General features: G+C 43.5%; 1 protein-coding gene across 4 annotated transcripts in view; it reads right to left on the bottom strand.

Moving 5' to 3' along the window:
• Positions 1–12,500, bottom strand: part of ncor2 (nuclear receptor corepressor 2) — a 103,070-nt gene that overhangs the window by 21,381 nt on the left and 69,189 nt on the right. For all 4 annotated transcript variants that reach the window (XM_053236459.1, XM_053236460.1, XM_053236461.1 and 1 more), the window contains exons 18-22: positions 7,401–7,543; positions 6,509–6,647; positions 4,557–4,953; positions 3,417–3,537; positions 1,486–1,717 (exon numbers count right to left, since the gene is read on the bottom strand). In XM_053236459.1, coding sequence (XP_053092434.1) covers positions 1,486–1,717; positions 3,417–3,537; positions 4,557–4,953; positions 6,509–6,647; positions 7,401–7,543 — 1,032 coding nt within the window. The remainder of the gene's footprint in view (positions 1–1,485; positions 1,718–3,416; positions 3,538–4,556; positions 4,954–6,508; positions 6,648–7,400; positions 7,544–12,500) is intronic.

Here is a 12,500-nt window from a genome sequence, read left to right as displayed (position 1 = left end):
TTTCTTGGTTTGTTTTATGTTCTCTAAAACTCTGGTTCTTTCAGGAACAGGTGTATTTCTACTGAGACCATGTGACACACAGGTCGACACCATTCACATTTTTATAAGACTTCTGATGGAAACTGACCGCACCAGAAATATTCACACCAGCATGAGTGATTGTTCCCCCCCAATATTATGGGTTAGATTCGTGACATATAACCTCATTTCGTGTTCCAAGTTCTACCACTAAATAAAGTGGAAATGGTCAATAGGGGTCAATACTTATGCAAACCACTGTAAAGGCTGAATCAAATGTTTGGAGGTGCTGTTAGAAATCTATAAAACTATAGCCTTAGAAGGCATGGGATGGGGGAGAACAGTAATACAAAGCAGTTATGGAAAACTAAATGAGTGTGGCAGGATGGATAATATCCATAAAATCTTTGTGGTTTAACTTTATGGACGTGTTTGCTTTTAAAAAACTCCCATGTAATAACGAGCAACAGTCTTTGCCATCTGAAACATCTCCATCACCATTTCACAATTGGAACTCATTATAAACATCACGTATCGTTTCTATGGTTGCGGGTTTCAGTGACTCTGTTATTCCTTACAGTAAAAAGCAGATGACTGAATGTTTAAAATCAGTTTTTGTACTTCTTGCACTTCTCGTGTGTTTCATAGAGCCTAAGACCGATTATAGAGTTTTAAAGCGCGATTCCACAATATGTCTCTTGATAAAAATGTCTTCGAGCATTCTCGATTCTGATTGGTCAGAAGGATTTGAAATGACAGTAACAGCTCAGTCGCAGCGGACGTTCCAAATAAACTTATTTTAAAAATGTGTGTGAGCTTTGATATGGTGAAGTTTTCTGTAAGGAGACGTTTATTTAACATTTACGGAGGGAGTCTCCAGTGCCAGCGCTGCGTAACAGTCAGAGCTAAATTTGTAACATCAAGTCTTCAGGACAGAAGTTAATAAGACAGAGAGAGGAAAAAAGAGAATGACAGTTTATAGCTGCTATAACGTAAGCGGTAAGTAAGGAACTGATGTGTTTCGTGGACGTTACACAACTACAAATGGATAAAATGTACATTGTGTCAATCATTAATAAATTAAAAGTTGTAATCCTTGGCGAACTGCTGTGGTATAAGAGGAATAAAACGCTTTCGGACATGCTGGAAAACAGTGAAATTCAGGGTGGTAACAGGAACTCCGCTTCGTCTTTCCACCCCGTTATTGATTAATTTCCTATAACAGCACATCCTAAAGTGTTTTATTCCTTACACACTGACCAGCCATCACACTAACATGCAAACTCTGATATCGGTATTGTACTGAAAATGAAACACGTGATCTTTTCTTTCCACAGTCACAAAAAAACACTGGAGAACACAAACACACTGAACAGAACGCACACAGACTCGATAACAAGACACACAGAGGTGAGAACATGAGGCTCAGGAATAATCAGAAAGTGCATCAAGACCCAAATTCCCTACCCTCTTTCTCTCTCTCCGAGGGCGTGGGTGTTCTGGCTAGGATCCGTGGGCTACCGGCCTCAGCCATGCCGCTGGGGTAATGCTGCGATTTGATTGGCTGCGGAGGCTGCTGCTTGGCTCCTTGGGAGGACTCGTGTGCCATGATGATCTGCTGTTCGTAGAGCGCCTGAGCGTCGGGCATCACCTGCTGCTTCCCCAAAACGCCAGCACCGGCTACAGAAATGTCCGGCATCTACACACAAGCACAGGGAGCATTAGCATTCTCGCATTATAGCATGTTCAATGCGTTTAGGAAAGCGTTTAATACAAGAGACGGAACAAGGAGTATTTTCCAGCAACGTGAGAAACGACTGTAACAGTCGAAATGACGAATTGCAGCAAAAATGGAGAAAGTGACAATGTGATGAAATTTAAATGCTTTTTAACTGCAAATGATTGTTGAGAAAATTCTTCTTATATTGTTTTCACAATATAAGAAGAATGAATCATGATCAATAAACAAATGGATTTTTGTTTGAGAAATTAAATGATGATGCAGGCTGGAAAATAACATTTTCTGTTGGTGTATACGGTGTCACAGACTGTAAAGGTTGATTTATATTTGCTGTTTACTACGCCTACCTTTACACAAGATGGCCGCCACACGTACCCTATGGTCATTTGGTCATTTTTTGTCCCCAACTGAATAAACAAAGTAACATTGTGTCTCAAATCTCATACTATTTTATGTACTATTCCAGACTGCCACTGAGTATTAACACTAATGCTTTTCCTAAAACACTCAGTGTTTGAATTTTACAAATTTCCTAAACCTACTTAAAGCTCTATTTTGAGTACCAGTCTTCAGAATTTTCTAGATTAGCAAATATTTTCAAATGTAAGGTCAACGTTTTCGAGAAGCAGCCCAATGACAACGGTCACACCGACAGCAGAAAGTTTTAAAGAGAACCGGAGCTCATCGTTCTGTGTAACATCGCTGTGTGTAAATCGCTAAGATTACCGTTTGACTTGGATACCAGATGGAAGATGTTTTGGCTCTGATGTGATATCTAGTGGATGCTGCATTTAATCGTCCAGATGTACATAAGATACTCAAGCGAGTATTTGAATGTGAACAATGCTGTGGTGAAAGTCCAGTACGTCTGCACCTTAAAACGGCAACAAGCAGCAATGAACGCTGCTAGGGCCATTCCTGAGTACCACTGGCTCCTGTTTGTATGATGTGGAACCATTAGTAATGGACTAGTAGAGAAGGGAAAAGCGTTTTGCTGAAATTTCTGGCACTGTAATAAAAATAAGCCCAAATGCTCACTAGTAATATTGCTTGCAAAATTTGTAAGTCAAAGAGTGCAGCCTCTGCTTAGGATATTTATATTATAATATTTGTTATATAATTGTTTGTATTTATTATTCTGTCGCTCTCTTTGGCTAGACTGTAGTCACTGAGCCTGTGGATGATGATCAGGATCCGTCTAACTAACGGCTGTGTGCTGTGAGGATGGATGGAGGAGAACAACAGCTCTGTGATGTCAGAGATTAACAGCAGTCTTATTATCCATGGTAACGGAGGCAGGTCGGTGCATCTAATCCAGTCTGAGGCAGCAGAGGGGATCAGTCTACACACGGTCATGTGATACACACACACACACACACACACACACACACACACACACACACACACACACACACACACACACACACACGTCTCCTTTCATCCGGGTGTGGCTCAGGTCATTTTCTTATCTACTCCAGTGTTATGGAATTACAGATGTCTGACTTGAATGTCAGCGCAATCAAAGAGAACGAGTGTGTAATTAACGTGTAATTAGTGACACGACTGTTACGGTGTGTGCTCACTTTGGGAGGTTTGTGTGTGTGTGTGTGTGTGTGTGTGTGTGTGTGTGTGTGTGTGTGTGTGTGTGTGTGCTCACTATGGGAGGTATAGCGGCCGCTCTCTGTTTGAGCTGTTTGAGGTCCAGTGGTTTCTGCAGTGCAGTTGAGATCACTCCATCGTGGGCATAACTCAGCAGACTCGGCCTAGGAGATGTTATTCTAGAGAGAGAAAGAGAGACAGAATGAGAGACAGAGGGAGAAGAAAACCAGAAGGAAAGAAGTGTGGCAAGGACAGAAGAAAAGGGGACATGAGAAAAGAGAAGAGGAGGTGAACAGTAGAAAAGGGGAGAGGAAAAGGAAGGGAAGGGAAGGGAAGCGAAGGGAGAGACAGGAAGAGAGAGAATGGGAAAGGAAAGCAGAGGAAGGGAAGGGAAAAGAAAACCGTGAAAGAAGGGGATAGGACAGAACAGGATAGAGGAAAGAAAAGGGATGGGAAGGGGAAAAGGGAAAGAATGGGATCAGACAGGATTGCAAAGAAGAAAGGAAAACAGAGAAAAAGAATGGGAGGGAAGGGGAAAAATAAAAAGAAGGAGTACCAAACAGGACAGGATAGGACAGGACGGGAGAGGAAAGCAGAAGAAGGGAAGGGATAGGAAGGTGAAAAAGGAAAATAGGGACAATGGAAACGGAAGGAACCAGAGAGGACATGATGGGGCAGGATAGGACAGGAATGGATGAATGAGAATGAAAAGACAAAAGATGAAAAGCAAGGACAGCAAACGACAGGACAATAGTGGAAAGGAAAGAGAAAGGAAGAGAATGAAAAATACAGGCAAGAAGAAAAGAGAAGAGAAATGAAAGAGAGAAGAGGAGAGGAGAGGAGAAGAGAGAAGAAGTGAAGAAAAGAGGATGTTATTCCTTAATATGGTCAGAGTCTAACTCTATCCTATTTACACTCTTTATAAACAAACTCAACATTCAGTGTCTTATTAAATGCCTCTCTCTCTCTCTCTCTCTCTCTCTCTCTCTCTCTCTCTCTCTCACACACACACACACACACACACACACACACACACACACACACCTCACTTGCACTCAGACTGATGTTTCCTCTGCCGCAGCCAACACAGTGTGGAAAAACAGAGCAGGACGAATCAACAATGCTCTGCCAACCAGCTCTGCCAAAATGGCCTCCCTTTCCTCACCAAGCACAAAACACTACTGAAACACCACCGCACCTGTTCTTCTCCGTGTTGTCCGTCTCCTCCACCTCATCGGCGCTGCAGGTAGCGCTGGAGTCGCTGTCTCGTCCTCCATGCTCCCTCTCTCTTTTCCTTCCTTCTCTCTTAACTTCTTCCACCTCCAGAGTGGGAGGCTTCTTATCCTCGACCTCCCCTTGCACCTCCTTCGCTCCGTCGGTTCCCTCGGGCCGCTCTTCCTGCTTCACGGCTCCCTGCTCGCACTTGACTTGTGGTTTCTCCTCCTCTGGTGCATCTTTGTCAGAGGAAGATGCCGACGCAGAGGTGGTGTTAGGCGCAGACTTAAAGCGGCCCGAGCTAGAATCTTTGACCTTGCTGCTCTCCGAGGAGTGCGGGGATGGGAGGCTCTCTGTATCTGAGCTCTGGTTAGGGCCTCCTAGAGAAAGCAAAGGTCAAAGGTTAACAGTGTTAGATGATATACAATAATGGCAAAATTAGATTTTGAAAAAATTTCCCCTTCTCTCAAATTGGCAAATTATTTCTGTACAGCTCTATCCTTCATATCACTAATAGCAGAGGGAAAATAACACAATAAAGTAACTGGTTGTTCACACAACTGATAACGAACGATCACGTCAGCAACGTGGCACTGACATCAGAGGTTATAGCACTGATATCAGAAGTAATGGAACTTCTGAAAACACTGGAGCAACAAACCACACCTCATGCCCGCTAAACACAGGTTCAAAGTGACAGAAGCGCTACAAACCCGTTCATGTGCTGCGTGAAGCCATTTCTCCAAGGCAACTCAAGGTCTAAGGCATTCTCCTGATAAAGCCACTTTCATTAGATAAAGTCACTCTCTCAAGGTAAAGACTTCTCATCGTAAAATCACTATCTCAGGGTAAAGCCACTGTCTCAGGGTAAAGCCACTCTCTCAGGGTAAAGCCACTCTCTCATTGTAAAGCCACTCTCTCATTGTAAAGCCACTGTCTCAGGGTAAAGCCACTCTCTCAGGGTAAAGCCACTGTCTCAGGGTAAAGCCACCGTCTCAGGATAAAGCCACTCTCTCATTGTAAAGCCACTCTCTCACTGTAAAGCCACTCTCTCAGGGTAAAGCCACTCTCTCAGGGTAAAGCCACTGTCTCAGGGTAAAGCCACTGTCTCAGGGTAAAGCCACTCTCTCAGGGTAAAGCCACTCTCTCATTGTAAAGCCACTGTCTCAGGGTAAAGCCACTCTCTCATTGTAAAGCCACTCTCTCATTGTAAAGCCACTGTCTCAGGGTAAAGCCACCGTCTCAGGGTAAAGCCACCGTCTCAGGGTAAAGCCACTCTCTCAGGGTAAAGCCACTCTCTCAGGGTAAAGCCACTCTCTCAGGGTAAAGCCACTGTCTCAGGGTAAAGCCACTCTCCCACTTTCATTAGATAAAGCCACTTTCTTAGGGTAAAGCCAATTTCTTCTGGTTCAGCCTCTTTCTCAGGGTAAAGACGTCTCAGGGTAAAACCACTTTCTCATGGTAAAGCCACTTTCACGTACAACAGCAATTTAAAAGCAAAACTGAATGGACACAAGTTTTTTTTTTGTTTTTTTTTTTAAATAAGGATGCACATTTCTATATACATGGAATATACATATCCTACAGACATACACATTACCAGGCCTGAATTAAAATAAGGTCTGTAGTAACATTTTTTTTTCTTCTAAGCTGATTTAGACGTATTGTCCAGAGAACTACAAAGAGTTCATTCAAGCAGTGAATTTATTCAGGAGAAAAAAATCAATACTGCCATTACACTCTAATGTAACACCACATCAGTGAAGTAAAGCATGTTTTGACAAGCACTGCCATTTACTGAAATAACAGTGTGTATTGTGCATCTGTATATAATGTACTGTCCAGCACAGATGTACGGTTATTATACTTGGCAGGTTTTACACATCTTAAGTGCTGTTTATATATGTGTGTGTGTGTGTGTGTGCTCGCACATACCCTCTCCATCCTCCTGAGCCTCCTCCTCGTTGCCGCTGCCCCCGGATCCCTCCATCTCCTCTTCATCAGCAGCAGAGGGAGCGCTGGTCTCCTCGTTCTGCAGAGCTTTACCTTTACGCCTGGCCTTACGCTCCTGCTCCTACACACACATACACACTCATTACACAATGAAATACTCTGCATCTTCGTGACACAAACGCCTACAAAAACAACACTATAAAAATCGTTCTCACCAAAACACACGCAAACATCAAACGTGCAGCCAGCGCAGGATAATTAGCAACCATGACAACCAGTCAGATGAGAAATCTGAACGCTTCCTGACATGTTTGCACTTCAAATAAAAGAAAAGACGGGCCGAGGTGGAAAAAAACAAAAACAAAACGGAGGTCTGCTTAAATAAGCAAAGCTTTGGGCAATATGGGGGAAAAAAAAAATAGTACTATGATATTATCTGTAGCGAGATTGTCACATTATCATTATTGAACAACGACAAAATTCAATCCAAATTCAATCCAATTCGTCCTGATGGTGCTTATGCTTTAAATAAAGAACTTTAAACAGAAATACACCGATTAAATAGCAGCCGGAAGCTACCGGTGTGTGCTCATTTCTAAGAAAACTATTTATTTCACTGCAGTTATGTTAAGCCCCACCCCTTTTCTATTTCTAACTGCTGTGATTGGCTGTTGGCAAACTAAGAGGCTGGAATGATCTGTATATCCACTAATATTTACTATTTAGTATGGAGCACACTGTATGTCTGTATATATATTATATAGTATAATATGTGGCACAGTCATAATAACTCATAATGCACACACACACACACACACACATACACACACACATACAGAAAGTAGCAGAATTTTTTTTTTTAATCAAAACAAACCGATTTCATTTTATGCTGCTGCAGGATCTCGTCCAGTTTCTGCCTCTTTTTGTAGTTGAAGTAGAAGTTCTTGCACTGTGAGACGGTCTTGGAGCCCACCAGCTTGGCGATGGACGACCAGTTGCGGCCATATTGGAGAAGTCCTGCACGGAAACATGCAGTGATTCAGCAAAAAAGCAACATCACACGTACACACACTTCAAAGCAGAACTACATTTTCATCCTTATTACTTCTGGCTTCCAGGTATAACTCCACCTTCTGAAGTTGGGAGGCGGAGCTTAGGGAATGGACTGACACTGAACTCAGATGGAACGGTTGTCTAAGATGGCCGCCATCATAACATTCCAGTGTTCCGCTACATGGCAAAGTTTTGTTCATGCTTATACAACAGCAGACTAAACCACATCAGTGAGTGTGTGTGTGACATCACTGAAGAACTGGGTGTGGTTTGAGGCGGATATTTTGGGTGAGATTTCCGTTACAAGCTTTAAGCAGTTTTCACAACTGACTTGTACGGGTCTGCCACTTTCTCACATTTCTGGTGTTCTTCTAAAACTTCTTTTAAAAAAAAAAAAAAAAAAAAAAAAAGAGAAGAGAAGTCCAACAGGAAACTACAGGTAATCAAAGTGTTTAAACACACACACACACACACACACACACAGCTCAGCTTCTATTAAAGACAGGAGAACACTGCCTTCTTCCTTACTCTGTGTGTGTGCTGTACTTTCTGCATCAGTTCTGCTGTCTCACATTTACTTTCTCCCAAACACAGAGCACACAGAGAGACTGAGAGAGACAGATACACAGAGACAGAGAGACTGAGAGAGAAACAGACATAGAGACAAAGAGACTGAGAGAGAGAGATAGTGAGACAGACAGCAAGACACACACAAACACATCGAGAAAGTGAAGAGGCAGAGAGAGAGAGAGAGAGAGAGCTCGATGAATTCCCTACATCTCTCCCCATGCTGAAAAAAGCTCTCAGACTCCACTCTCACTTATCCCTCTCCCATCCCCAATCCTACCACCACCACGCTTTCATCAACAACTGCTCACACCCAGACACTGACCCCCTAAACACATTAGAAAAAAAATTTCTCTCTAAAACCCCACTTACAGCCCTTCTCTCTCAGAGAGAGAGTGAGGGTGAGAGAGCGAGAGAGAGAGCGAGAGAGTGAGAGAGAGAGAGAGAGAGAGAGAGAGCTGAGCATGTCCAAGGCATTGCATATGCACACACTGGATAAGGAGCCAAAGTACAGCTTACATTCATATAATCCGAACTGTGAGTAATAAACAACCTGGTGCATGAACACTCGCACGCACTCACATGCACTCATGAGCACACACTCACACGCGCACGCGCACACACTCACACGCACGCACTCACATGCACACGCACTCACACGTGCACACGCACCCACAAGCAGTATCTTCACAAAGATACTCAGAGCAGCTCCTTCACTCAGAAATAAACTCCATCTTCAGGTATCTGAGTCATTAGATCCCGTTTACTCCTGCTCTGATTGGTCCATATTTCAGTCGTCCCGGTGCTTCAATCCAATCTAACGCCTTTAGAGTCCACAGAAACGGAGCAGGCCCGAGCTTGAGGCCTTGCCTAGATCACTCCCCCAAACCTGCACCTCCTCCAATCACAGTCGAGCTCTGATCCTTTTACCCAATCAGACTTTGAGGTCCCAACAGACCAGCGGTACTTGATATAATCCAATAAAGATCGAGAAAGCGATCTGAGGCCTGCACTCCGGTGGTGCGCACCACTCGTCCGCTCGTCTTCCTCTCTTCCTTTCAGTGTTTCATCGTGACTGAGCCGCACCTGATCTCCACAGAAATGCGTTACGGGGAGCGGCAGCTTCTTTCGGCAGCCAGCGAGAGAAAGAGAAACTGAACAACAGACGGAGAGGTAGAGAGAAAGAGAGGGAAGGAAGGAGGGGGAAAGGGAGTGGTGGAGAGAGGAGGAAAAGTAGCTCAGCTCCCTGTCCCCACCTCGTCCTCTCTGTGTGTCTGACTCTCTAAACAGCGACGGCCTTCTCTTTTTTTTAAATTCTGTTCTCCATCTATCATGCTCTCGTTCCGTCTCTCCAGCCCTCCCCTCTCTCTCTCCCTCTCTCTCTCTCTCTCTCTTCAAGGCCAGAGCTTTTTTACCTTCCTGTTCAATGGTGGACTTTCATAGCAATGTGGATCCAAGGAGGAGGCGGTGCCTCTCTCTCTCTCTCTCTCTCTCTCTCTCTCTCTCTCTCTCTCTCTCGCTCTACTAATGTTTTTCTGTTCTGTCTAATGTGGCCTATCTGAGCCAGAGGGCATATAAACTCAAACACACACACACACACACACACACACGGCAAGACAGAAAGAGAGCAGTGTGTGAGAGATGAGAGAGAGTTTGATATTGATACCATGAGAAGCAGAGGGGGTTTCACATTTTTTCCTCACTGACCTGCTTTTCCTACCCAATGTGACCTTTCCTCAGAGAGAGAGAGAGAGAGAGAGAGAGAGAGAGAGAAAGAAAGAAAGAGAGAAAAAGAGAAAGACAGAGTAAGAGAGATCGGGGGAGAGAGAGAAACACACAGAGCAAGGCTTGCCAAAACCTCTGTGATCGGTGCCAGCCTTCTCTTCAGTCACTTCCCCTGTTACTCAAGCATTCATCAAAAGACACACAGAGAAGAGAGAAAGAGAGAGAGAGAGACAGACAGACAGAGCAAAAGAGACAGAAAGAGCAGCAACGCTCCAGATTCTGCTACACACACATGCAAAGATTAACCTGCTCACTTGCCAAAGACTAGAGGAATGCAGTGCTTTAAAACGCAGCCAGGATGCACACGCACACGCACACACACACACACACACAGCTGTGTACCATGCTGCTGTCAGAGAGGAGAGCCACTCCAGACACAGCCAGCTAAACACAAACACAGTTAACACCTGAGGAGCGAAATCTGAGGAACGAGTCTGCTGAAGTAAACTAATAATGCAGCCAAAACTAGCATGTTAGCGACAGGCTAACATTGCTAACCCAGAAATCAGTCTCACCCAAAATCTGCAACAAAACTTTTTCCTCACACCAGCTCTTCAGTGACGTCACACGGACTTGCTGATGTGGTTTCACAGTCTAATGGACTGAACGATATCAAATAAAGTGGTGGCGTTTTGTTAAACATGTTTTCTGTATTTCAAAAGCTACAGAACACACACCACGCCTAGCCGTGCGCACAGAGGAAACACGTTCTACTGTACGCTAGGACTGCGCGATAGTGATGCGGATTTTCCCCTGATCACAATTTACCATAAAAAATCTCAATGAATGGTTTACTTGTCCAGGACGGATGAAAAAAACAAAACAAAACCCTAAAGCCAGGGAGTGGCGCTGTTGAGTGACATTTGGTTTACGGACATCACGGCCGCAGCGAGTTTCTGTAGGACAACTCACGTTGGTACGAAGAGCGATCCTAGCAACCCCAAAGGAACGCTTTTATGTTATTCCATAATCTTAAGACTCGTAATGTTACTATCATCTGTGACTGAATTACTAGAATGGAGTTATATTTTGAACAAAATTTGCCATTATCTTCCTGCTTAGTTTCGTTTCGTTTTCAGTTTTCCACACTACAGACGCTAAGCATCTAAAAATCGCGCTCCTAAATATTACATGTGGCTAGAGTAACTGTGGTTTGGCGAAGAGCAGCTAGCATAAGTGCAGTCAAATACAGTCACAACTGAGGAGTTAATAACATCATGGCGTTTTCATTAAAAGTTATTTTGTTGCCTTTAAGTCTTACATGGAAGTTTGCGCAAACGAGGGATGGTAATTACAATAAGGTGTGTGTTCAACTGGTTTTGTTCGAAACAAAAATGGACGACAGCGGAAACTTCTTTAGTTAATTTTCCCTCATTTGAGCTCATAGAAACATACGAGTTCCCGAGTTGTAATTACGACACTGAGGTGGTGTTCAAGTGCGTTCACCTCGTAATTACGATATTTCCGACAGGACTTGAAGACAGCATTTTTAATCATTTCTGGGGTTCCCAGACAAGGCATCACAAAACCCACCTGGGGGTCACTTGATTTACAAAAGGGGTCGTGAGGGAAACTCACAATCTCCTCTTTTGTTTAACTGATTTATTTTACAAATTAATATTAGAAATATCACTCTAACTACAAAGATGTATTTTGTATGCTAATATTTTGAAATATTCAAACAAGCCACATTTAAAGGAAGAGTGTCCATACTCACTTTCCTTACTATTCGTCCAATAAAATGGACGTTCATCGCCCCTAAACAAACTAGCACTGCGTCTCAAATCGCTTACTTATGTACTATTCTATCCCATTACTAAGTACTAACACTAATCGGTTTTCCTATTAAAGTTAGCGTTTGAATTTTAAAAACCTCTCATGCAGCCTTCAAAGATTTTTCATTCTGAGATGCAGCTCATGACAGCAGTCACAAAGATGGCGGACAGTTTTAAAGAAAAACGTCACTCAAATAATAAATTGCTCAAATGCTTAGGACGGAAGTCCTGAATTATAAATATGGAATATATAAATAGACGGTGGTTAAGGCATGGGGTTGCAGAAGATGTGTACAAATGTGTAAAATTAAAGTGAGACTAATATCTCGAGATGATTAAACTGCTATGACAAGCCAACTGTACACCGCATCACTTAAACACTACTCACACACACACACACACACACACAGAAAGAGCGAGGGGGTTAAAAGGTGGCAGATGTCATGCTGACACCGTAAGCGATCATTATCAACAGCGGCCGCCGCAATTACGTAACCTTACACCGTAATCCGGTCCTTTCCCTTTAATACATCGCATCCAAGCGAGACGCTCCACTGTAGCCCGATACCTCCTGTCTCACCTCCTGTCTCACCAACATACGGCAAGTTCAAAGCCCTAAACCTCACGCCACGGCGCGTAACCTTTAGCAGTGTATTCTATTTTCCAGCACTGATCAGTATCAGTGTTTCTGATAACCTGCTAAGCAACAGCACTGATTCTGCTGAGGTAATGGAAAGGTGTTCTGTGTGTGTGTGTGTGTGTGTGTGTGTGTGTGTGTGCGCATTAAGATGTAT

Source organism: Pangasianodon hypophthalmus, chromosome 8 (genome assembly GCF_027358585.1).
Source record: "Pangasianodon hypophthalmus isolate fPanHyp1 chromosome 8, fPanHyp1.pri, whole genome shotgun sequence".
Taxonomy (NCBI): Eukaryota; Metazoa; Chordata; class Actinopteri; order Siluriformes; family Pangasiidae; genus Pangasianodon; species Pangasianodon hypophthalmus.
The sequence above is the reverse complement of the archived record's forward strand: the minus strand, read 5'-3'. Positions and strand labels throughout refer to the sequence as shown.